The 26,525-nt window shown below is 43.4% G+C and overlaps 1 protein-coding gene across 9 annotated transcripts; it reads left to right on the forward strand.

Moving 5' to 3' along the window:
* The first annotated feature begins 217 nt into the window (after positions 1–217).
* On the forward strand, positions 218–24,663 carry ZKSCAN5 (zinc finger with KRAB and SCAN domains 5). Of its 9 annotated transcripts, none has more exons than XM_042922622.1 (7): positions 218–293; positions 1,961–2,477; positions 7,086–7,224; positions 12,088–12,170; positions 12,450–12,585; positions 18,684–19,298; positions 22,984–24,663. In XM_042922622.1, exons 2-7 carry the CDS (start codon positions 2,064–2,066, stop codon positions 24,105–24,107), a joined length of 2,511 nt encoding a protein of 836 aa, XP_042778556.1. In that variant the 5' UTR covers positions 218–293; positions 1,961–2,063; the 3' UTR covers positions 24,108–24,663. The 9 variants fall into 9 exon arrangements, with proteins under 9 accessions (XP_042778556.1, XP_042778558.1, XP_042778560.1 ...); XM_042922624.1 differs by having other exon boundaries at positions 236–293; positions 1,958–2,477; XM_042922626.1 differs by lacking the exon at positions 218–293 and adding an exon at positions 306–338.
* Positions 24,664–26,525: the final 1,862 nt, after the last annotated feature.

The following is a 26,525-nucleotide window of genomic DNA, read 5'->3' on the forward strand; positions in this document are numbered from 1 at the left end:
TGCATGGACGACTCCCCTTCTTCACAGGAATGAGGAGCTTCCGACGTCACTCTCCCAGCCGAGAGAGCAACCTGCTCCGCTACAACCCTCCTTCTGGGCAGAGGAGCTCAAGGAAACGCCTCCCTGCCCTCCCGCACTCTGATAAGCCCTGGAGACCGAGGCTGCAAAGAGATCCGCGGCCCTATTGGCTAGCGGGCGTGGCCCGCGCGGGGCTTCTGGGAGTTGTAGGCTCCTGGGACTCCCGGGTCTGACGTCGGAGACCGGCCCTGTGAACTCTCCGCGGTGGTGAAGAGGTGGGTGTGTCTGGAGACCGGGTGTGGGCAGAGGCGAGGAATCAGGTGAAGAAAACGAAGGACTTAAAATTAAAGAGAAATTAGGGTTGTGGGCTCTCAGGAAGGGACGAACCTACTTCGAAGTAGGGCGCAGGGCGTTGGGGTGGGGGAGCGCAAGTTCCACGGCCAATCAGACATTAGCAACTGTTGTCGTAGCAACCACTCTGGACAGCTAAGGCCCGGTCCCTTGCCCAGACTCCCAAGCAAAGGGGAGGAGCCCGGGCTGTTTAAATGGCTTTAGGCACAGGTGGGGAGCAGCTGGCTCCGTTTCCTCCCCGGCTCTAGCGACGCTGAACCTGCGGTTGGGTGGGCGGGGAACGGCCCCGTCCGGGGAGGTGCCCCAACTCCCCGCCGATTGGCCCACAGCCGCTCCGGGGCGGGGCCTGGGGCGGGCAGCTCCCGCCTGCTGCGAGGCGAGGACCTCCGGGATTCCTAGAGAGGACTCGGAAGTGCTCTCGGCGGTGGGATTGATGGCTCGACCCCGTTGGACAGGGAACGCTTGGACTTGCTTACTTCCGGCGAGGAAGTGTTGCGAAGTGTAGGCTTCGGTTTTCTCTCCGTTTGTAGGAAGAAACCTATCTTCCCAACCTGCTGCGAGAGCTTGGTCTTCCAGTAGAGCTCCCTGGGACTGGTGCCTTGAGGGAAGAGAATGGGTTTTGTATCCAGAAGGGTATCCTGTATCTAACCTTGACCGGCCCGTTTTCCGTGTCTTTGGGGTCAGGGGCGATTCAGAGGAATACAGGTCCCAATCTGTACTTGTAACTCAGCTTCTCTTCGGAACCAATGAAGTCTCCTGTTGGTCCGTCATGCTCTTGTGGCATGAAGGACAGGACCAGTTTTGACCGTTGTAATATTTTTGACTCGTGTTGTAAGTTTGGCTTGTAGTCAAAAGGAAAGACTGCGTCTGGACTACTTAGTAGTAAGTCTTGTCCTGTTATTTATATGAAATTTAATGCTCTTCACCATTAAAATTGTATTTGGTTAGACCTGATGTCAGAGTTTTGTTGCTCTTTACGTTTTAAAAAAATGTTTGCTTGTTTATTTTGAGAGAGCGAGTGCATGAGCAGAGGAGAGACAGAGAGAGAGGGAGAGAGAGAATCCCAAGCAGGCTCCACTCAGCTCGGAGCCGGTCGTCAGGCTCCATCTCACAACTGTGAGATCATGACCTGAACTGGAATCAAGAGTTGACACCTAACCGCTGAGCCACCTGGGGGCCCCTCTTATTTAAATTTTTTTTAACTTTGGAAATGTTCTGTATTAGTAGTAATTTTATGGGTGGAATGACAGCTATCTTGTGTATATTTTATTTTATTTAAAATTTTTTAAACGTTTATTTATTTTTGAGGCAGAGAGCGTGAACAGGGGACGGGCAGAGAGAGAGGGAGACACAGAATCTGAAACAGGCTCCAGGCTCTGAGCTGTCAGCACAGAGCCCGATGCGGGGCTTGAACTCAGGGACGGTGAGATCATGACCTGAGACGAAGTCGGACGCTTAACCGACTGAGTCACCCAGGCCCCCCATATCTTGTCTATATTTTAAAGGAAATTACTCTGTTGAGTGGTCATCTTTAGTAGAGATGACCTCTTTGTCATCTCTTTGCTAATAATGCTTTCTAATGTATCAGTAGGTTGCACGCTAATGAAACTGCCCTTCAGAAGATTTTAAAGAGCAGAAACCAGATTTGATCTGTGTGACACAGCTAACCTGGAGAGACATCCCTCTGAGTTGGAATGATAATGACAGAGTCTGGGGAAGTTATAGACTTAGACCCTCCCGCTGAGACTTCACAGGAGCAAGAAGACCTTCTAATAGTGAAGGTGGAAGAAGAAGACTGTACCTGGATGCAAGAGTACAACCCTCCAGTGTTTGAGACTTTTTACCAGCGCTTCAGGCACTTCCAGTACCATGAGGCATCAGGCCCCCGGGAGGCCCTGAGCCAGCTCCGGGTGCTGTGCTGCGAGTGGCTGAGGCCCGAGCTGCACACCAAGGAGCAGATCCTGGAGCTTCTGGTGCTGGAGCAGTTCCTGACCATCCTACCGGAAGAGTTCCAGACCTGGGTGAGAGAACATCACCCGGAAAGTGGAGAAGAGGCCGTGGCTGTGGTAGAAAATATACAGAGAGAGCTAGAGGAACGCAGACAACAGGTGAGTGGAAGAGGAGACATTAGAGCAATGAGGAAGGAGAGGAAGAGAGTTAAGTTGCTGCTGAGCAGGGGTGAGATTCTTAGCGCTCTGGTGCTTCATTCATATTCTTTTGTTCTCCTGGGATTAGGTACACTGTGGAGATTTCCTGCCACTCCAGCAAAGAGAAGCAGTATCCAGTGTGTTAACCTGGAGAAGACAGTCTGCGATTTAACTTATTTTTAAAATTACTGTATTTATCTTTTGATTGACATGATACAAAATTCAAAAGGTGCATAAGTTTGTTATGAAAAGTAAGTTTCCTCCCGCCTCTCCTTCTCTGGCTGCCTAGTTCTCTTCAGAGGCAACCACTGTCACCTGATACCTGTATATCCTTACAGAGATCTACTTTCTTCTGTATGTATAAGTGGACGTGTGGATAATGTGCTTTAAAAAGCCACAGATATGGTTTAAATCACTGTGTACTTCTGCCTCTTGCTATTTGTTTATATCTTGGTTTGTTCCATGTTGGTGCAAACAGACCTGCCTCACTCCCGGAGACTGCTTATATTCCATCGTGTGGATGGATGTACCATAATCAAACTCCTGGTGAAGGCCATTTAAGTCATTCCTTTAGATTGTTTCTGAACGTAAATTTTGCTACAATGACTGTCCTTTATGTTCATCCTTAACTGTAGAATAATAAATGCTTAGAAGTCAGATTGTTGGCTCAGAGACGATGTGCATTTGTAATTTTGACAGCTGGTGAGAAGTTGCCCTTCAGAGAGGTTATACCAGTTTTTATTCCCAGCTGCAGGGTGTGAGAGAAATTTTTTGCTCACAGCCTGATCACATGATGTTGCCCAACTTTTTGTCATCACCAGTCTGAAAGATGCAACATTCTACTTCTGTTGAATTTTAATATGCATTTCTCATATTATGAGTGAGTTTGACCACAGAATATGTATGTGTATATATACATATATATGTTTTTTAATTTTTTAAAGTTTATTCATTTTTGAGAGAGAGCCCAAGCAGGGGAGGGGCAGAGAGAGAGGGGGGGGCAAAGAATCCGAAGCAGGTTCCAAGCTCTGAGCTGTCAGCACAGAGCCTGATGTGGGGCTTGAACTCGAGAGCCATGAGATCGTGACCTGAGCCAACGTCGGTCACTTAACTGACTGAGCCGCCCAGGAGCCCCAACCACAGTATATATTTTAAAGGGTTACATGTGTACCCTTGTTTTTCCTTCTTGAAAATTAAGTTCTACAACAAATGTAGGGTTTGAATATGAACTTACAATGCCCAGTTCAAGAGTCACATGTTCCCCAACTGAGCCAGCCAGGTGCCCTGTGTGTGTACCCTTTTTTGTGATTTATCTGTTTACGTTATTTGCCTATTTGAAAAAGTAAGCACTGTGTCTGTCATCTGAGGTGCAAGTTTATTTCTCCACCTTGTTTATCTTTGCTTATGGAGACTTTTGCAGGTTTTTTTTATTTTTATGTGCTCTGTTTATATCTTTTAATTTATGGTTTCTGGGTTTTGTGCCACACTTAGAAAGGCCTTCTCCACTACAACATCATAAGAAAATTTTCTAGTAGTCTCTTCTCAAGTCAAAAAAAATTTTTTTTGGTGCATGGTGTTTGGTATGGTTACAACTCTTTTCTCCCAGATGTCTGTCCAGTTGCCCCAGCAACTTGTAGAGAAATCCCTTTTTTCCTCACTCTAATTAAAATGCTGTCTTTATTACATACCAGATTTCTGTATGCATTTGGGTCTACTCACGGCCCTTTTTTTTTTTAATGTTTATTTATTTTTGAGAGAGAGAGAGCATGAGCGTGTGTGGGCACGTGTGAACAGGAGAGAGGCAGAGAGAGAAGAATGCAGAGAATCCCAAGCAGGCTCCATGCTGTCAACGCAAAGCCCTGTGCAGGGCTTGAACCCATGAACCATGAGATCACAACCTGAGCCAAAATCAAGAGTCAGATGCTTAACCGACTGAGCCACCCAGGCGCCCCTGAATTTACTTATGTTCTTTTAATTGTTTTGTTGATCTTATTATCTGTTCAGCTATCAGTATGTTAATTACTTGAGCTCTGTAAAGGGTTTTGATATGTGGTAGGGCTACTCTTCCTCCTTCCAAATATTTTCAATATGTTCTTTTTTCCTTATAAGCTTTAGAATTACTAATGTAGTTTTCACCACTCCAAAAATCCTGTTGGGTTTTTTTTTGTTGTTGTTGGGGTTGCAGTAAATCCTATGTTAATTTAGGGAAAATCAATATCTTTATTTAAATTTTTTTCTTACATTTTTGTTTTACATTTATTTATTTTTGAGAGACAGAAACAGAGCGTGACCAGGGGACGGGTAGAGAGAGAGGGAGACACAGAATCTGAAGCAGGCTCCTAGCTGTCAGCACAGAGCCCGATGCGGGGCTCAAACCCATGAACCATGAGATCATGACTTGAGCTGAAGTTGGATGTTTAACCGACTGAGCCACCCAGGCACCCCTAAAATATTTTTTTAATATTTATTTATTTTGAAAGTGAGAGAGAGAGGGGGGGAGCATACGTGGGAAGGGGCACAGAGAGAGAGAGGGAGACACAGAATCTGAAGCAAGCTCCAGGCTCTGCGCTGTTAGCACAGAGCCCGACGTGGGGCTCGAACCCACGAACCGTGAGACCCAAACCTGCGAATGGTGAGACCATGACCTGAGTGGAAGTCGGACACTTAACTGAAGGAGCCACCCAGGTGCCCCTAGGGAGAATCAATACCTTTATGTTGTTACCTCTTCTTGTCTTTTCTTACTCATTTAACTTGAGCCTCTACCTTCTTGTTGCTAGGGTCACACTCTCTTAAGTTTTAATTTTGTTGTTGTTGTTAGAACAAAGAAACAGAATCATGAGATCTTAGGTCACAAGAGTTTGAAGCTAATTAAATTTCCATCATTCTTTAGAGCCACTGTGCTTCGGTGTAAGGTCTCAATCTCATTACTCTTTATCTCTGGGTAAAGGGTACGTTAACATTCCAGGACATTCTCAAGCTCTTCAAGTGGTTCAGCTCACTCCATGAGGTGAGTGGGCAGCAGAGGGAATTGCTCCTGACTCTCAGCCAGACCCTTGGCTATACCGAATGTCCTCCAGATGGGAATGTCTGAATCTTTCTGTTGCTTCTGTCAGGACAGAAAGTAAAAGTTCATGGTGACATCTAGTTGCTTCTTTTTTAAGCCTAATTTGGGATATTAATAAAGAAACTTTGCCCTGCTTTTTTATAGTAATAAATACTCAAAAGTACACTTAAAAACAAGAAGTATTTTTTAAGTAGAAGATTTGCAGCAGATATGTGCATTTACCTCTAATTGTGATATACAGCCCATCTTTGGAAGGACACAGAGAAAAAAAAAAAATTCTTATTGGTATCAGGGATTTGAGGCCCATAGAGGGGATTTTCTTAAGGACTTCCATGGCTTGCTTTGTTTGCCTTTCTCTTTGTCTGCTGTCTGTGTCCCCAACATTGTTCCTCAGCTTTATCTCCAGGAAGTCACTGTCTCTGGCAGGCCCTTTTCCCAGGCTTTAAACTTTACCCTTCTCCTTGGTTTCTGTGTCCCAGTCTCAGGGGACCTGAAGGGCTGCTTTGCTTCTTTGGTGCTGACGTGCCCTTTGACATGCTTGGCATCATCTTAACTCTTATTCTGAGCGGCTCCACAAGGACACACACATTTCCACGCAGAGTGATCTTTGCCACAACTGTTTTGCAGCCGCTTCTTAATGTAACTCCCGTACCACATTTCGCCAGTGCCAAGAGGGTTAAAATTTAAAGTGCTTTGAAACCTAAGGGAGGGGGAGAGGGGGGTGGCAATTCTGTCTCAATGCAGGATCTTATTACCTGCTAGGATGCTGCTGAGTTAGTAACTTCCAGCAAAGACGGATTGTGGAGACGGGTTTTGGCAGAGGAACTGCGTGTCCCCTAGGGTCGAGCAAGAGCCCAGAACAGAAACAGGGAGTACTTACTTAGCATGCTGGACAGGAACCAGCTCTTGTCTTAGTGTTGGTCTGTCTTGAACCTGGTCTGCTAAGGAACTGAGTGTGGCTTCTTGAGCTCTATATTGACCTTGACAACTTGACTTCTCACTTCTCTCCCCTCCTCAGTAAACTTGACCTACCCTGGCCTTCTTACGGTTCCTTGACCACATCACACACCTATCTTCTACTTGAGAGTCTTTGCTTATGTTGTTCTCTTTGCCCAGAGCACTTCTTACTTTTCCCCTGGCAGGCTTCTTTTGCCCTGGAGCTGTTTACTTCAGTGACACTTTGTCGGACAAGCCTTCCTTGTCCACCTTCTCTAAAGTAGGTTCTCATCTGTTATGTATTAGGGCACTACTTTCTTCTCCTTTCTAACACGTAATAGTTTGCAATCATGCATTTATTTGTGCGTTGATATGTTTAATGGAAGTCATCTTTGACTGGAAAGAAACTGTATTTGTTAAGCCACTGTTATGGCTTAAGCCATCAGTGTCTGGCTCGTTGTAAATGCACATTGTATATTTGGCAAAGGAGTGAATGGAAGAATAGTGTGAATTTACTGGATTCTTAGCCTTCTCTACAGTGTGCTGATTGGTGTGATTGTGCTTGTCAGATCGTGGTGTGTCCTGAAGTGCTTCCTCAGAAGATGGTACCACCTGGAGTTGTTCAGGAGTCCCCCAGCCACCAGCTCCTGTCTGTGGACCCCCCATCCGAACAGGAGCCACAGAAGCCTCATCTTCTGGAGGAAAATGGTGAGGACCTACGATTCAGTGGAACAGATGGGGCTAGAGAGCGGGCATCCTGGTCTTATGGGTAAGCGGTATCTGTATGAGCGAGACTTTGGGCGGGTGGCCTTTCTGCATCTGGCAGCACTGTCAGGTTGGGAAGGGCTGGGGACCCAGAATTGAGTCCCTGGCGTGCAGAGAGAGGTGAGCTTGCAGGACGGCTAGGATGCGGTTCTGTTTGAAAGCCGTAATGCAGATGACGACAGTTCTAAGTACAGGCACTGTCAAAAGATCTACAGAAGTCTTTTACAAAAGTGTCATACTTGTTTTACAGCAGTTTTCCAACTCTGCACACGTTTTGTTATCTCACTGCTTATGTAAGAACAGCTCTCCAGTTTCTAATTGCATCCATTCATTTCTGGCTGCTCATTCACCCACCTTGAAGTCTTACTTCAAGCAGTTGCTTACCGTGACCTGTAGAGCGTTTGTTCTCTCCTTCTCTTTCTCTCCTTCCCTCCCCCCCTCTCAATTTTATCAACTTGTATTAAACATGTGAAGAAAGAAAAGTGAACTGCCGAGTATCTTATTTATGGTATGTGTCCACAGGTCTATAACCCTAACCAAACCCTTGCTATGAGATATATTTTAGGATTCAGAAATTTTCCGATTTAGTAAGGGAATATGACTTATATACCGTACATTACAGTACCAGCGGGATTTGAGGTGGGACTCCACAGTCATGCACATTAGTATTTCGCCAGTGAAATGTATATGTATTTACAGTAAGGGGATTAAATCAAGACTTTAAATAGCTTCACATCAGTTCTGGTCAGGTTTTTCTGTCAAATTAGTTCAGTGTCTACCTTCCTGAAAGGAAGGCTTTTGGTATTTGGAGCTTTGGGATTTCAGAATTGTGGAGAAAAGTGTCATGAACCTGTATTTCCAGGTTTGGCCCCCGGCTTTCTTCTCGGCTCCCTCTAGTGGTCAGACCTTTCACTTTACATGCTCCAGGGCCCTGACCTTTTCCGGCTTTTCTTTCACTGTGGGAGTGATGATAGAAGCAGCAGCAGCAGGAATCACTTACATTAGTGTTTACTATGTGTCCGCAAGTATTCCAACTGCTTTACCTTTGGGAACTCATTAAACCCTCTGTTTACCAGAAAAAGTAGTCTTCACCGTTTACCATCTGGGGCCAATGGATCCTTTTTATTATATATACATACACACACACGCCTATATACACACGCTTACATACATTCGTATATATGTCATTTTACAGATCATTTACAGAAGAATCAAAGGCTAATAAAAAATAATTTTAAGGAACTTTTAATGAGAACTAAACCTTTTTATATCAAGTACATTTTGGTAATAGAAACATAAAAAAATGAAAGAACACTGTCACACAATACTATCCCTTTAGCGAAATGAATACTGTCGCTTTAGCAAAGTGGGATGGTCCAGGGTCTTGTTGCAAAATCTTGGCCTGATGAAGTCCTTCTTGTTGAATAATTCGCTGGATGAGAATGTCATATTTCCTTTTCAAAATCTAGTGTTTATCGTTGATTCTTATGTTTGAGAAAAGTTACCTCTGATAGTATTTGTAGACTCCTTCGAAGATTTCCCCTCTGGGTTCAGTTTCGTCATTATTGTGTAGCGTGTACTTCTCTGTTCTTCATATTGTCTTCTTACTTCATCTATTAAAAGTGCAATGTTATCTGCTGCATATTTTCTTCTCTTTGCTGATATGGGTGGAAAATGAAAAATTCTGAATTTTCAGTCATCCTCAGTGAGAGCTAAAAACAGGCATCAAAGTCTTATACCTTCTTTTTTTTTTTTTTTTTTAATTTTTTTTTTCAACGTTTTTAATTTATTTTTGGGACAGAGAGAGACAGAGCATGAACGGGGGAGGGGCAGAGAGAGAGGGAGACACAGAATCGGAAACAGGCTCCAGGCTCCGAGCCATCAGCCCAGAGCCTGACGCGGGGCTCGAACTCACGGACCGCGAGATCGTGACCTGGCTGAAGTCGGACGCTTAACCGACTGCGCCACCCAGGCGCCCCAAAGTCTTATACCTTCTTGATGATGATGCAAAGCCCTGGGCAGTGAATTTAATACTTGGAGAATAGTGAAGAATGATGATTTATTTCACTATTACATCATCCTAAGTATTTCTTTTATTCTCCTCTGTTTTCTCATTATTTTAGTTTTTTTGCTATCATTGGGAATAATTAATGAGTAATATTTAGTAAACGTGGTAATTCATAGGATGATGAATTAGAAAAATGTTTTATGATACAAGGAAAATAAGATCACTCAGATCTCAAAATCTACCCTAAATGTGTAGAAGAGTCCAATGGATCCATATAGAAATTACAAGACAGAATGAAGTTTATTCTATTTTTTTTAATGTTTATTTATTTTTGGGAGAGAAAGACACAGAACATGAACAGAGGAAGGGCAGAGAGAGAGGGAGAGGCAGAATCTGAAGCAGGCTCCAGGCTCTGAGCTGTCAGCACAGAGTCCTACGTGGGGCTCGAACCCATGAACTGCAAGATCATGACTTGAGTTGAAGTCGGACGCTTAACCAACTGAGCCACCCAGGCGCCCCAGGTCTGTTCTCTTTTTTAATAATACTAAGATAAATTTTCATTTTGTTCTTTAGTAGACCTCTAAAGAAATAAGTCATGTAATTCTAGTCTTTAAAAATAGTTAAAACTGTTCAAAAAAGAAACCCCCAATCCCAAATTGTGTCTAATACACCTAGGTGGCATACCAAGGGTTAATGCTTGCACTAACCCAGTGGAATAGCTACGACTGTTATACTCATGTTAGAAATGAAACAGCTGAAGCCTAGAAAGGTGAGGTAATTCTTTCAAGGTCACAAAGCTGTTAAGTGGCAGAGCTGGGGTTCTAACCCCAGCAGTCAGCTCCAAATTTATACTTGTACCTTTCTGAGCTGGGCTGCCCTTGCCTTTCCACGAGTCCCTCCCAGGTGCAGACTCCTGTCCTCTGAAAATACTGTTCTCTTCCTTCTACTGGCAGCGTCTCATCACACCTTCTGTTCTAGGAGCTGCTTCTCTCCTCTGCCCTGTTAGCTAGACCCAGTGTCTTTTTTTTTTTTTTTTTTTTGGCCAGTGTCTGCCTTCTGACAAAATTGCTATGTTTGTTTTGTGTTTGTTTTGGTTTTTGATTTTTTTTTTTTTTTAATGTTTTTATTTATTTTTGAGAGAGAGAGAGACAGAGCATGAACAGGGGAGGGTCAGAGAGAGAGAGGGAGACACAGAATCCGAAACAGGCTCCGGGCTCCAAGCCGTCAGCACAGAGCCCGATGCGGGGCTCGAACCCACGGACCGCGAGATCATGACCTGGGCTGAAGTCGGACGCTCAACCGACTGAGCCACCCAGGCGCCCCTGGTTTTTGATTTTTACACACTGGATTCCTTATGCCTTTGAGAGCACCAAGGGCTGGTTTCCAGGCCCTGGGACTAAGTTGAGCTTGAGAGGGGCAAAGTCATTTGCTTAAAAGCTAAAGAAACAGAAGCTTTCATAGAAACTTCATAAAATCGGTGTAGTTGTTTGGAATGTAATTATTATAAGTATTCCAATTGTAATACTTGAAATCAAAATTGCTGTTTGAGTATAGACTACATTCATCCCTTTCTTCAAGTCTTACTTTGACTCTTTAGCCACACTTCTGGTTTCAGATGCCATCTTGGTTTCTGGCTTTCGTCTCTTAACCATTATGTCCTTTTTGTGTCATTGCCTATTACTTCCTAGTTCTTGGACAGAAGCAAGCTACATAAGCACATACATCTTTGGGACCAGGGAAACCATAGCAATGTCCACAAACTGTCAGGCTGAAGGTTTATACTAGGTGAGTCTGTCCAAATCAGGGCATACATAGACAATGAGATCGTATGCATCATGAATTTTGGACAAAGAACAAGCAGAGGTGACAGCAGGGGGTCAGAAGGTCACCACCATCTAGAGATCAAATCCTCCAGGCATTGCACATGCAGTTCACTCTGCCTGGAAAGCACCCTCAACACCCTAACCATTCCCCCCCCCCCGCCCCCGCTACTTCCCAGAGTCACTTCTGTGGAAAGGCTTTCCTGATGCTCCCACCTCCTACTCTCCACTCCGTAGGTGCCCTGCCTCTGTGCTTCTATAGGAACTTGGGTGAATTTCAAGTATAACACTTTTACCCTGAGCAGGAAGTAAGTAAGGTTTATGTGTCTGCATTCCCCACTAGACAGTGAAGTTTTTGGAAGGCAAGAATTGTTTTCTGCCTATTCTTATAACACATGACTTAGTGCACACTAAATGGCTATCAATCGACCATGGTAACTTCTTGAAGGAAGAGAATGTGGGCTAAGGCCTTGCTGATGAAAGCGTGGCCCAGGAAGCAGCGCCAGCATCACCTGGCTTTGTTAAAAGCGGAGAATATGGGGGCCATTCCAGAACTTTTGAGCCATATCTGCCCTGTACCAAGACCTCCAGGTGATTTTGTTTGCACATTAAAATTTGAGAAGCCCTGGGCTCTCACTAGTGTTTCAGCTTCACGAAGATGTGGGGGACAGGTTATTCTTTGAGATGACCAGATTTGACCTTGGCAGAGCAGATTGAATCCCTTATAGGTGAACGGCACAGTCTGAGGTCACCAGCAGGGATTAGCCTGACCAGAGCAGGGAGTCTAGTTTTTTTGGGGGAAGGGTCAGTGTTGTTAGGTGTGGGAGGAGCCACAATGTAGAGGGTCTTGAGAGCCAAGTAGAAACATTTGGCCTTGCTGCAGCAGGGCCCCATTGTGGATTCTTGAGCAAAAGTGGAACATGCTGGCAATTGGAACTGGGCAAAGATATTCTGACACCTCTTTTTCTCCCCCCTCAGCCCTACCTGCTCTCCAAGTTCCTCCCCTTCCCCTGAAGGACAGCCAGGAGCTGACAGCCTCACTTCTCTCAGCTGGGTCCCAGGTGAGCCGGCGTCCCAGTGCCCGCAGTGAGGACCCGTGTCTGTTCTTGGACGAGGAGCTGCCCTAATCCTGACTCTTTATCAGGAGTTCTGTCTCTCACTACAGACTGGGCCCATCTTGGGTTCCTACTTGAATGTCTCTTCCTGTTCCACCCCGTGTGCCCCTCTCCTCTTTGAAGCACAGTCCCTCCTCTGTTTTTTCCCTTCATGCTCCCACTTCTTCCCCTCACGCCAAATTTGCACATAGGGAATGGGAATTTAGTGGAGATCTCATGTTTCAGAAGTTGGTGAAAATTGAAGATGTGGCTGATGTGGCTGTATCCTTCATCCTGGAGGAATGGGGACATTTGGACCAGTCTCAGAAGTCACTCTATAGGGATGACAGGAAGGAGAATTATGGGAGTATTCCTTCCATGGGTAAGAATTATTTCATCTGCATGGATTAGGACATCTTCATTTTGTTACAAAGAGTATTTCTGGCACATCGTATAAAAGCATGTATGTTTTAATTACTATGACTTTGTTTATTTATTTTTTTCTGTGAAAGAGTAAATCAGTGTTCCTGGTTTTTTGTTTTTTGTTTTTTCTTATTCAGCTTATTCTGATTATTTCCATCTTAATTAGGGTATGATTGAAGTCTGATGATACTTAGGGGATAGTATTTAGAATCCAGCAAATGTTCTCTTTTTAGTGCTTTAAAATAAAAGAGCTCAATACTAACAGGTTTTGCGTTTTAACAGATTTGTAGTAGTCATTGTACTCTATTCCTTGACAAATTGAATAATTCTAACTGAATACTTCTCACTTGCAAAAACATCTCAGACTTTGCTGAATGGCCATTTATTAGGGTATATTTGACCCTTGAACAACATGGGGTTAGGCCCACCCCCCATGCAGTTGAAAGTCTGAATATAACTTCTGACTCCCCCAAAACTTAACTACTCAGAGCCTGTTGCTGACCTGAAGCATTACTGCATAGTTTATGTATCATATACCATGTTTACTTATGTGAAAGTGAGCCAGAGAAAAGAAAATGTTATTAAAATCATAAGGAAGAAGAAACACATTCAGAGTCTGTTTTTATCAAGAGAAATCCACGTATAAGTAGACCTGCATGGTTCAAACGTGTGTTGTTCAAGGCTCTTCTGTAGGTATTACAGTGACTTTTCTCCAAGGCACAGGTGGCTAGTTGTTCACTCCATTACCATTCTCAGATCACTGGTGCCCATTTCATGGTGTTCACCTTGGCATCTACATTTTACATGTCCCATCCCTTCTTGAATTTGTGTCCCAAATGAGATTTTGAACCTGTTTCTAAATGACGATCCTGGAAACTGATACTCATTTATGCTGCCTAGAGCAATTATAAAAGTCTCAGCACTGTGGCAAGCATTTTGAAACTAACGGCTTTTCTGCTTTCGAATGAATTCTTTTAGAAGAACCACTATATATCAAGCACTCTAGTAGACTTTAGATGAAAGACATATATAATGCCAAATTTCCTTTTTTTTAAAAAAAAAAGTTTATTATTTATTTAAGTCATCTTTACACCCAGCGTGGGGCTCACACCCATGACCCTGAGATCATGACCCTGAGATCAAGAGTCACACCATCCTCTGAGCCAGCCAGGTGCTCCATATAATGCCAAGTTTCTTTTGAAAAGCATTATACCAGTTTATGTTGTCGTAAGGGTTTTAGCTCACTTACAGGTTTTTATTTAAAAAGTAAAATTGGGGTGCCCGGGTGGCTCAGTTAGGTAGGCGTCTCCTTTCGGCTCCGGTCATGATCTCATGGTTTGTGGGTTCGAGCCCCACATCAGGCTCTCTGCTGTCTACACAGAGCCTGCTTCAGACCTTCTGTCTCCCCCCACAATCCTTCCCTGCGCCTCCCCTGCTCACATGCATGTTCTCTCTCTCTCTCAAAAATAAAAACTTTTTAAAAAATAAGCAAAATTGACTTCTGCTCTTTTAAATTTTACATTTCTTCTAATACTAGTGATATATATTTGTATTTCTTTGACTTATTTGTACTGGCCCTTTGTGGCTTTATCTGTTCACATCTTGGTGGCGGTTTTCATCTCAAGGAATTATTTATGCAGCACATATGTTATATGTAATGCAAATACTTTTTCAGTCTCTTTTTAAATTAAATGCCTCACTTGTCTAATTTCAGTCTGGTAGTATCATTTTATCTTTTTCAGTTACTTTGCAGGCATTTAATGGGTTTTAGGATTTCAGAACTTGGTACAGTTATTTTTTTAAAAAATATTTTCAATGTATGTTTATTTTTGAAGGCAAGAGAGAGACAGAGCGTGAGTGGGGGAGAGGTAAAGAGAGAGGGAGACACAGAATCTGAAGCAGGCTGTAGGCTCTGAGCTGTCCGTACAGAGCCTGATGCGGGGCTTGAATTCACGAGCCGTGAGATCATGACCTGAGCTGAAGTTGGACGCCCAACCAACTGAGCCACCCAGGCGCCCCTATACAGTTCTTTTTTACACCATTCTCCAAGCAATTTTAAATTTGTACTTTATCTGATTTTTTTAAAAATCTATTTGTTCATTACAACATATTTATAACTCTAGTATCTTCTACATTAAGAACATGTTTGATGATTTCTGCCCCCTTAATAACATCTCTGGGAAGGCTGCATTAGATTATTTTCACACCAGTGTGTTCCTGATACCCTTGAGAAGGTCAAGTTTTTTTTTTGCTTAATTTTTTAACGTTTATTATTTTTGAGAGACAGAGACAGAGCATGAGCAGAGGAGGGGCAGAGAGAGAGAAAGGGAGACAAAAAATGTGAATCAGGCTCCAGGCTCTGAGCTGTCAGCACAGAGCCCAATGTGGGGCTTGAACTCATGGACTGTGAGATCATGACCTGAGCTGAAGTCGGTTGCTTAACTGACTGAGCCACCTAGGCACCCAGAGAAGGTCAAGGTTTTCAAAGTATCCATCAGATCCAGAAATGAGATTTAAAAAAATAGATGTATCTTGGAGACAGCCATTTTAAGGAGTGTCAGGACATTGGGGAACAAAAGACAGTTTCTTTGTAGGTTGCAAAGGAATTTGAGAAAGCTATCATAAATAAACTTCCAAAAACATTGTGAAGGAAATGGGAAAGAGGGCTGATCAGTGCAAGAGTACAGGCTTAGATGGATACATTAGTTTTGTATGTTTTCTTTGTCAATGGCAGATTTTTTTAATGTTTATTTTTTAATGTTTATTTTTGAGAGAGAGAGACACACAGAGTACAAGTGGGGGAAGGGCAGAGAGAGAGGGAGACAGAATCCGAAGCAGGCTCCAGGCTCCAAGTGATCAGTACAGAGCCCGATGTGGGGCTTGAACCCACGAACCGTGAGATCATGACCTGAGCCAAAGTCGGACGCTTAACTGACTGAGCCACCTAGGTGCCCCTTTAATGTTTATTTTTGAGAGAGAGTATACAAGTGGGGGAGGGGCAAAGAGAGAGGGGGACTGAGGATCCGAAGGGGGCTTTGCACTGACAGCAGTGGGCCCAGCAGGAGGCTCAAACTCACAAACCATGAGATCACGACCTGAGCCAAAGTTGGACGTTCAGCCGACTGAGCCACCTAGGTGCCCCTCAATGGAAAAGTTTTAATCATACTTAAATGCAACTGGAAAAGAACTAGGGAGGAGTGAGTTTGAAACATTGAGACAAGGAAGAACAGATCATTGATGAGGGCAGTCCCTGGAAAACAGGATGGCATGAGGAGGTCCAAGATCCAGAAGGAAGGCTTGGCCTTGGCCAGGGAGAGAGAGACACCTCTTCTACCAAGAGGCGATGGGAGGATGACAGAGGAAGGCTGCCAGCAAGTTTTTGATTGCGGCTGTAGGATGTTCAAGGAACTCTGGAGTGGATAGCTTTGACTCTGAAATAGGAGACAGTCACCTGTTGAGAATGAGCAGGTGATGGAGGAAGTGGTGAAGTAGAGGTTCGTGTGCAGTGGAGAACTTTGGTTTGGAAAAGGGTGTACATGCACATACGAAAACATTCTGCAATAGTATGAATGGGTATAAGGTGAAAAGTGAGTCACCTACTCCAATCCTCAATCTTTTGGTTTCCCTCAAAGAGGCAATGACTGTTGCCAGTTTCTGGATTGTATCTCTAAACATAGTCTGTGTATATGTGAGTTTTTGCAAAAATGATAGCATACCATACACACTACTCTACTTTTTAAGTAACAGTGATATATCTTGGGGGCCACGGTGGAGAGATATTTTGATGTAGCTGAAGAGAAAAATGATCAGGGAAAGGAGCCATCCTTAGGAATGTAGAATGCCAGACAGGACACTGGTAAGGTTGAAGAATCTGTAAAGCACCAAATCTGCCTGATTGGGTGTTTTTGTCTACACCCCACCCCCCACCATTGCATTACTTACCAGCTGGGCAGAGCACTGAGCGAGGAGCACAGTTCTCTGTCAAATACAGAAATAAATCAGGAGAATCAACAGAAAGCTTATCATGTATGTGGAGAAGAAATGGGGAAAGAGGAAACAAGCAAATCTAAACCCATTTGTGTACCAACCCGTATAATCGCCTTCTCTGGAAAAGGGCAGTTAATAGTACCAAAGAGGTGTGTTGGGCTAGTCTGATTTGTTTTTCAAATTTGCCACTGGAAAAAGAAAGCCATGAGCTTTTTTGACTTGTTGGAAGGGAGAGAATTCTAATAATACAGTTAGCCTAAGCAGATGTGAATAAAAGAAAAAGTATTACTGGGATGATGGAGATTACCTGCCTATTTAAGTGGGCAGGAAAAAAACGTGTCAAAGGTCTGGTTTTGTGATAGAATTTGTTTTGATTATATGTTTGAATCTACTATTAATGTTTTTTTTTAGGAAGAGAATTAAGTAAAAGGAGTTACAAGAAATTAAAATCAAAATTTTCTTTATGGTATAAGAATTACAACTTCTCACTGTGTCAAAAAAGGATAGTGATAGTATCTACCTCAAAAGGTCATTGTAAGGATTAAGTGCCATAAAATTGTAAAGCACTTAAAGGCACAGTGCCTGGTCCACAGTATGCATTCAGCAAATATTAGCTCTTATTACCATCATTCTGTAATATTTGAAAACAACTTTTCTGTTTATAAAAAAAAAATCTTATTAGAAAGCTCTTAATAGGCTATGATTTCTCTCTCTCTCTCTCTCTAGCATATAAAAAATAATATTCCCTGTTTTTTAATGATGGAAGATTTGTCTGTGCAAAGCATATTAAATGTCAGTGCTTCAAGTGAAGTGTAGGTTGCTGATCCAGTTGCCCAGGGACATGATTGCCATGTGTTCAGCATCTGTACTCACTAATGACTATTGGATGTTAAGCTAGCTTTTTTTTTGACAGTAGTAAATTCTTCTCTGGGTATAGAAAGAATATCTTTTTTCCTTTATATTAATTCATACCAAACAGATTCTTTGGGGATTAAAAAAGCTGGAAATATCTTTCTTCTCCAGGCTATGAAGAAACAGGAAGAGGAAGGTGAATTTTGGGTTTGCTGCATAACCCAATAATCACATTTTATTAGGAATATTTATTTATTGGGGCGCCTGGGTGGCTCAGTCGGTTAAGCGTCCGACTTTGGCTTAGGTTATGATCTCATGGCTTGTGAGTTTGAGCCCTGCGTCGGGCTCTGTGGTGACAGCTCAGAGCCTGGAGCCTCCTTCTGATTCTGTGTCTCCGTCTCTCTTTCTGCCCCTCTCCCACTCATGGGCTCTCTCTCAAAAATAAACATAAAAAATTTTTATTTATGTATGTATGTATGTATGTATTTATTTATTTATTCTTGAGAGAGAGAGACAGGGTGTGAGCAGGGGAGGAGCATAGAGAGAGGGAGACACAGAATCTGAAGCAAGCTCCAGGCTCTGAGCTGTCAGGACAGAGCCTGATGTGGGGCTCGAACTCACGAACTGCGAGATCATGACCTGAGCCGAAGTTGGACACTCAACCAACTGAGCCACCCAGGCGCCCCTAAAAAAAATTTTTTTAAAGGAATATTTATTTATTTCTAAGTTTATTTATTTATTTTAAGAGAGAGAGTGTGAGTGGGGGAGGAGCAGAGAGGGAGAAAGAGAATCCTAAGCAGGCTTTGTGCTCTCAGCATGGAACCCGACACAGGGCTCGATCTCACGACCCTGGGATCATGACCTGAGCCGAATTCAAGAATCGGATATTAACTGACTGAGCCACCCAGGCACCCCTTATTAGGAATATTTAATACTGCACAGATATGCACAAACAGGTACTGTAAATACCACACCAAGAGGATATCACCTTCATTAAATAGAATGACTGGTCTCCCAGTCATCTGTTTGATGCAACTTCTTCGTCCCCCAGCCTGTTTCCTCTTGAGGAATCTTCATCCCATCTCTGTGGCATAAGGCCGCCTTTACCAAGTCATGCATTGCTAGCATGTGTTGCTTTCGTGATTACCTGTATCTCTCATTTTCTTTCTTCCAGTATGGGAAATAGCTAATTTTTCCATTTTCCTTCTATCATTTCAGATTATGAGTCTAGGAATGACAACGTGGAACTCATGGTAAAGCAGATTTCTGATGATGCTGAAGCCCACTGGATGACGTCAGCAAGCACCGAAAGAAATGTTCCCCAGAGTCAAGGGTTTGGAGAAGTTAGTGACCTTCACGGCATGGTAGAAAGGTGGCAGGTAAACCCCGCTGTGGGGAAATCAAGGCAGAACTCTTCCCAGAAAAGAGATCTTGGTGCCATCACAGATGCTAACCGTAAGCAAAATACAAGCACAAGTGGTGAGAGAGGTCACAAATGTAACGATTGTGGTAAATTTTTCCTTCAAGCCTCAAACTTCATTCAACATCGGCGAATCCACACTGGAGAAAAACCGTTTAAGTGTGGTGAATGTGGGAAAAGCTACAATCAGCGTGTGCACCTGACACAGCATCAGCGTGTCCACACTGGCGAGAAACCGTACAAGTGTCAGGTGTGCGGAAAAGCCTTCCGCGTGAGCTCACACCTTGTCCAGCATCACAGTGTGCACAGTGGGGAGAGACCCTACGGATGTACCGAGTGTGGGAAAAACTTTGGCCGGCACTCCCATCTGATTGAGCACCTGAAGCGCCACTTCAGAGAGAAATCCCAAAGATGTATGTAATCAGCACTTGGTGTTTGGAGAATAAATGCAGGCAAAAATGGTTTTCTTAGCTTAGAGCAGCAGGACAGACGGGTTGTGTACTGGGGACAGTAGCTAAGGGGCAGAGATCATAGTCCATTTTGTTACGATTTATGTTGTAACTCATTGTCCAATTAGTAGGCAAAATTCTATGTCCTCTCCACCATCCCCACAACTTCCCTCTTCCCAGAGGTACCTGCTTTCAGCTCTCTTGCCTGTTTCTTAATTCTGTATTTGTAAAAATACGGCTGTTGCCTGACTCACCAATTTTATTTTTTTTTTAATTTTTTAAAAACATTTATTTACTATTGAGAGAGAGACACAGAGCATGAGCATGGGAGGGACAGAGAGAAGGGAGACACAGAATCTGAAGCAGGCTCCAGGCTCTGAGCTGTCAGCACAGAGCCCGATGTGGGGCTTGAACTCACAAACCACGCGATCATGACCTGAGCCGAAGTTGGGCACTTAACCGACTGGGCCACTCAGGTGCCCCGACTCACCAATTTTAAATGTTATCTCTTTCCTTTCTGTTGTAGTAAATGAGGGTTTTGGCTCTCTTGCATGCTTCCTTCCCTCTTTCCCTTTTTCCCAATTTAGACTATTTTACTTATTTTAAAACAATAAAGTAATCCTAGGATAGGAAGTTTGGAGTAAAAAAAGCAGGAGGAAAAAAAATCACTCATAATCCCACCATCCTAACTAATATAACTGGTATTCTCTAACATGTTTCCTTCTATTTTTTCATAAGCTTATCTTTTTTAATTTTTTTAATGTTTTTATTTATTTTTGAGAGAGAGACAGAGCACAAGTGGGGAGGGGCAGAGAGAGAGGGAGACACAGAATTTGAGGCAGGCTCCAGGCTCTGAGCTGTCAGCACAGAGCCCGACACGGGGCTTGGACTCACGAATTGTGAAATCATTACCTGAGCCGAAGTCAGACACTTAACCGACTGAGCTACCTAGACACCCCTCATAAGCTTATTTTTATGTAGGTGTACTTGTAGAGTACAGTTAAATATTAGACACACATTGTTCCGTGTGGCTCAGCCCTCTTGTTTGTTCTTTCTTTTTTTTTTTTTTTTTATTTTGAGAGAGAGAGAGAGAACACATGTGCATGTGCATGCATGTACCAGCACGGTAGGGAGAGAGAGAATCCTAAGCAGGCTGCGTGCTGTCAGCGCAGAGCCTGATGTAGGGCTCGATTCCATGAACTGTGAGATTATGACCCAAACTAAAGTCAAGAGTTGGACGTTTAACCAACTGAACCACCCAGGTGCCCCACCTGTTTGTTATTTCTGACAAGCTGCCGCTCTGTGGGCACATCAACACTTAATTGTTCCTCAGTTGAATTTTTAATTTTTTCTCTTTTGTCCTGATAACTGTACCTGTGCCTTTTTTTTTTAAATTTTTTTTAACATTTATTTATTTTTGAGACAGAGACAGAGCATGAATGGGGGAGGGGCAGAGAGAGAGGGAGACACAGAATCGGAAACAGGTTCCAGGCTCTGAGCCGTCAGCACAGAGCCCGACGCGGGGCTTGAACTCACAAACCTCGAGGTCATGACCTGAGCCGAAGTTGGCTGCTTAACCGACTGAGCCACCCAGGTGCCCCACCTGTGCCTTTTTTAAATATTTAAGATTATTTCCTTATACTAGATGCCCAGAAGTGGGATTAATGGATGAAAGGCCAAAAACATTTTTATGGGTCTTGATAAATATTGCCAAATTGCTTTTTCAAATAGTGACCCCTATGAGAGTGTCAGTTTTACTAAATTTCTCCCAGGGTTATCAGAAAAAGAAGTTTTTTTTTTTTTTTTTTTTAACAAAAACACAAATTGAGTAAGCAAAAGAGAAGTCTTTGCTGTTTTCATTTTCATTAATTTGGTTATCAGTAAGGTTGAACAATTTTTCCTGTTTACTTATTTATTTATTTTTTTTGTTAACTATTCAAGTGACATTAAACTTACATAAGGATGAGATCACTGTCACCTATGCTGTGAACGTAAAGGCTCCTCTTAATGTTTTTCACATAACTCTTAAAACTGTCTTATAAGTATTTATTTTTAAATTCTGCCTTTGGGGTGCCTGGGTGGCTCAGTCAGTTAGGTGTCTGACTCTTGATCTCAGCTCAGGTCTTGATCTCAGGGTCGTGAGTCCAAGCCCTGCATTGGGCTCTGCGCTGGGTGTGAAACCTACCTAAAAAAAAAAAAAAAAAAAGTAATAATAATAAATGAGTGAATGAATAAATGAAAGAATTCTGCTTCTGATGTCCCCAAGCCCGGCTACCTGTCATTCACATTAACAGTCACCACCACCTTTTCCATCATGTAGTAGAAGTTTATGAAGTTCACAATGTCTTTAAAGTTGAGTTGACCTTAGCTATCTCCTCGGCCGGTTCTATCCCTTCTGCTTGGTGGATTCCTCATTGGGGGAATCCATCTAGTAGCACTCCAGACCTGGAAAGCATTTATTTTAAAATAGTCTCCTTTCAGGGTGCGTGGGTGCCTCGGTTGAGCGTCCAACTTTAACTCCGGTCATGGTCTCATGGTTTGTGAGTTCAGCCCCACATTGGGTTTTCTGCTATCAGCACGGTGCCCACTTCGGATCCTCTGTCCCCATCTCTCTACACCTTCCCTGCTTGTGCGGTCTCTCTCTCCCTGTCAAAAATAAATATAAACACTAAAATACAATAATAGAGTCTCTTTCCTTTTGTATCTTCTCTGCAGTTGTTCTTATGACTAATTTCCTATTAATACTCCCTACCCCTGCCCCCAGCATTTTTTTTTTTTTTAACGTTTATTTATTTTTGAGACAGAGAGAGACAGAGCATGAACGGGGGAGGGTCAGAGAGTGGGAGACACAGAATCTGAAACAGGCTCCAGGCTCCGAGCTGTCAGCACAGAGCCTGAGGCAGGGGCTCTAAGTCGGCCGCTTAACCCACTGAGCCACCCAGGTGCCCCTCCCCCAGCATTTTTTGATCAAAAGAGGATATTTTGCGTGCTCATTCAGCCATAATTATGGAGAGCCTGTAGTGCTGGTCTCGGTGGGGGGGGGGGGGGGGGAGCGGGGTGGGCAGGAGCGGACAAGAAAGGCAGTGAGCATTCACAGGTTCAAGCTATGGGGGAGGGGGAAACTGCAGATGTAGTGACAGCTAAGGGCGAAGAGAGTGGAGATTGATGTCTCACCTACCCTCTTGACAGTAGTTTTTCCTGACTCGTTTCTCTTTTGCCCTGGCTCCTAATCAGGTGTTCTTTCCAATTCTATATCCCCCTCATAATCCTTTGCTCCCCATTCCTCCAGTTTTTGTCTGCTTGCTCCATCCAGCTGTGTTTTGTTCTAATTCTGTCTGCCTGACCCATGTTTGCATTTCAGAACGCCTCTCTCTCCTTCCTGTATAGACAAAGTGTGGTACTCACGTTAGCGATAGCCTAGCCTCGGCCATCCTCACCACCCTGCTTAGTGAGCCCCTTCATCTCCTTCTTTTCAATGGACAAATACCAAAGGTTCTTTTCACTCCCGCTGGCTCAGGCATATACACGTATCCCCCTTTGTCACTGCCCTTCCATCGTGGTTTCACCTGATTATCCTCTTTTTCCTGGCAGCGTATCCTTCTTCTGTAAAAGAACTGGTGCCATCTGCATTTCCTCTTTATTCTTTCAGGCAGTGACAAAAGAAGTAAGAATACAAAATTGAATGTTAAGAAGAAAATTTCAGAATTTTCAGAAGCAGACGTGGAACTATCAGGAAGAATCCAAAGGAATGCTTCTCAAGTGCAAGATTTTGGAGAAGGCCATGAACATGCAGGCAAGTTGGATAGAAAGCAGGGAGTTCCCATGAAAGAGATACTAGGACAGCCTTCTTCAAAGAGGATAAATTTCAGCGAAGTCACATATGTGCACAAAAAATCATCCGCAGGAGAGAGACCACATAAATGTAATGAATGTGGAAAAAGCTTCATTCAGAGCGCACATCTGATTCAACATCAGCGAATACACACGGGGGAGAAGCCATTTAGGTGCGACGAATGTGGGAAAAGCTACAATCAGCGTGTGCATCTGACTCAGCATCAGCGGGTCCACACTGGTGAGAAACCCTACACCTGTCATTTATGTGGGAAAGCATTTAGAGTGAGGTCTCATCTTGTTCAGCATCAGAGTGTGCACAGCGGGGAGAGACCCTTTAAGTGTAATGAGTGCGGCAAGGGCTTTGGGAGGCGGTCACACCTTGCTGGGCATCTGAGACTCCACTCTAGAGAGAAATCCCATCAGTGCCATGAATGTGGAGAAATCTTTTTTCAGTATGTTAGCCTCATTGAACATCAGGTGCTCCACATGGGTCAGACAAATGAAAAAAATGGCATTTGTGAGGAAGCATATAGTTGGAACTTGACAGTGATTGAAGATAAGAAGATTGAGTTACAAGAGCAGCCTTATAAGTGTGATATCTGTGGCAAAGCCTATAGTTATAGTTCAGACCTTATTCAGCATTACCGAACTCACACTGCAGAGAAAACCTATAAATGTGATATATGTAGAGACAACGTTGGCCAGTGTTCCCACATAAAACATCAAAAAACCTACTCCAACGTGAAATCCCATCAATGTCATGAATGTGGCAGAGCCTTCACTCTGAAGTCCCATCTTAATCAGCATCAGAGAATCCATACTGGTGAGAAACCCTTTCAGTGTAAAGAGTGCGGAATGAGTTTCGGTTGGAGTTGTAGCCTCTTTAAACATCTGAGAAGTCATGAGAGGACAAATCCCATAAATACCTTAAGTGTCTAGATGTTTCTGGTGTAGAACAGCTCCTACTCAAGTTTAGGAAAGCCTTCCTAAGGGAAACCCTACTTCTATATTGAATGTAATAACAACAACTTCAAGCGTTTTCTCCAGCATAACCGTCAAACCTACCGATATGTTGAAATCCTTCAGTTAGAACTTAGGGACGCTGGAGAATCCACAATAAATAGATATGTTTGCTTTCCCCATCAAGAAATGCTTTTGTTAGCAGCTTCATGCTTAAGGATCTAGACAAGAGAGCACCCATGGATAATGGTGGATGAAGGAAAGCCTTGAGATGACACTCATTCTTCTGTTGAATCTCAGAACGTTGACACTGAGAAAAGCCTCATGAATGCAGTAGAAATAAGCTTTATTTGTAGTTTCTGCCTTGTTTGACAGCTTCTTCAGGGAAGAGCACAGTGAAGGGAAGAGAGAACTCTAAAGCATGTTAGCTGTTCTGGTACCTCAGCAACGAACCTTTTCTAGAAATGATTATCCCAGCCACTAGAATGCTCCAGCCATTGTTCTCATCTTGAGTATTAAAGCCTTTGAAAAGAAATCGACTTAAGGTATTTATATTCTGGCAAAATTGGGGTTCAGAGGCTGGATGGTATGTGTTCCTGTTGCATTATTTAGTCTCAGACTTCTCCATGAAACCTCTACCTTGTTTTTGTTTTGATTCTACTAGTGTCAGTTGGCTAGGAGTTAAGTGTGTAAATTCAGGAGAGAAACTGTGTTGGTTGGTCACATCTTGAGGAGAAGGGAGAGGGACCTTAGGGGAATAGAGAAGAGAAGACAGGCCAAACTGTGGGCTGCTTTTTATTCTGTTACCCACAAGAAAGAGGGCAGCTGTATCCAGGGAAGGAATTGGACCAAGCTGAATTAAGAATCTTGGGTGCAAGCAGTATGTGTAGCAATTCCCAGTTGCCCTGGAGATAGACCTGCAGAAGATAACAGTGTGCAGAATAAGTGTCAGTTTGAGTTGCAGTTGGGTTGGAAAGTAAACAGTAAGTAGGAGAAGAAAGGTACATGGTCTGGTTAGCCCTGCCTTGTGGGAAGGTCTAGGGGAAAGAAGATGACATGGGATAAGTTAATTTGAGCCTCTTTGCTAGAGACAGGAAGAGAGTGTGCCTCTGGGCACTGCTTCTCCTGACTGCTGGGCTTACAAGAAACACCCAATAGATCCTGTTGACTGTGTATGTTGTACGCTGGTGCCCTGCCCAGATCCCCTTACCAAATTGGCCTGCCTGTCCCCCAATTACTCTGAGTTTTAGCTACTGGGTGTTCACCACTCTCCTCCTTCTCCAGACACTCTGGAGAATTGTCCTCAGATGATGGGAGCTGCCTCGCTGGAGTTATCTGCCCTCCACACCCCCTAGTCAGTGGCATTAATATGGGGTCCAAAAGGCTGATTCACTAGGTCTCAGTGGGGGACGGGAGAACCCGTGGTTCAGTTTATGCTCCAGAACCCTCCCTTTGTGGGTCAGGCCAGACTTTATCTGAGACTACATCCATGTGTGAGTATCACAGGGCCTCATTAGTAGCATTTAAGGAGTCCCCTGCAAACAGAATCACAACTGAAGGTCCAGGTGTAAGACTTAATTGAGAATGAAAACTGCAGTGAAGACTATCGTTAATGTTTATTGAGGATTTACCATGTTCTAAACATCATGTGCTTTACGTGGATCATCTTGAATCCTCATATTAATGAGGTGGTTTTACTTAGCACCCTCATTTTACAGTTGGGAAAAAATGAAGTTTCGAATAGTTCATTCAGTTGCCCAAAGTCATGCAGCCAGTATGTGGCAGAACTAGCATTTGAACCCAGCCAGACCACTTTGCCTCCAAAAGCTAAGCTCGTAAGCACTAACCTGTATTAGGGCTTACATTATTAAACATCAAACATTACAAAGTGGTGAAACTCTGTTTTTGTTACCTGTGTGAAAAACTTTTGATCCAAGATAATGATAAAATCATAAAGTTAAAGAACCTTGAAAAATTGTGCTGGGTCCCATGCGATCATCAAACCCAACCTCCCACCTGATGGAGGAAGCCCCAGTTTTCTGGCACGTGTATGTAATAGGTGCTTAATAACTGTTAAACTGGAGGAGACATTGGCCTGGCAATTGGTTATCTAGTTTCTGCATGAAACCCTTTCAGTATTAGGGAGTTCATTGCCTCCTAAGGCAGGCTCTTACATTTTAAAACTACTCTGCTCACCAAAAATGTCTTTCTCAGCTGAAACTATATTGATCTATAGTCTTACAGCTTTCTCTCATTGCTCCTAGTTGCAAAAAAAAAAAAAAAAACAAAAACACCCAAAAAACACAAAAAAACAAAACAAAAAAATTTAAGACCTTATGATTTGAATGTTTGAAAAGTTTTTTGCTGTTACTCAGTCACCACATCCATCACAGCCTT

This window comes from Panthera leo, chromosome E3 (assembly GCF_018350215.1).
Source record: "Panthera leo isolate Ple1 chromosome E3, P.leo_Ple1_pat1.1, whole genome shotgun sequence".
Classification (NCBI taxonomy): Eukaryota; Metazoa; Chordata; class Mammalia; order Carnivora; family Felidae; genus Panthera; species Panthera leo.

Coding starts and splice junctions, on each gene's coding strand:
- ZKSCAN5 (XM_042922622.1), top strand. CDS start 2,064: ATGATAATGACAGAGTCTGGGGAAGTTATAGACTTAGACCCTCCCGCT. Junction 12,171..12,449: donor TTCTCTCAGCTGGGTCCCAG/GTGAGCCGGCGT, acceptor CTCATGTTTCAG/AAGTTGGTGAAAATTGAAGA. Junction 19,299..22,983: donor CAGAGAGAAATCCCAAAGAT/GTATGTAATCAG, acceptor TTATTCTTTCAG/GCAGTGACAAAAGAAGTAAG.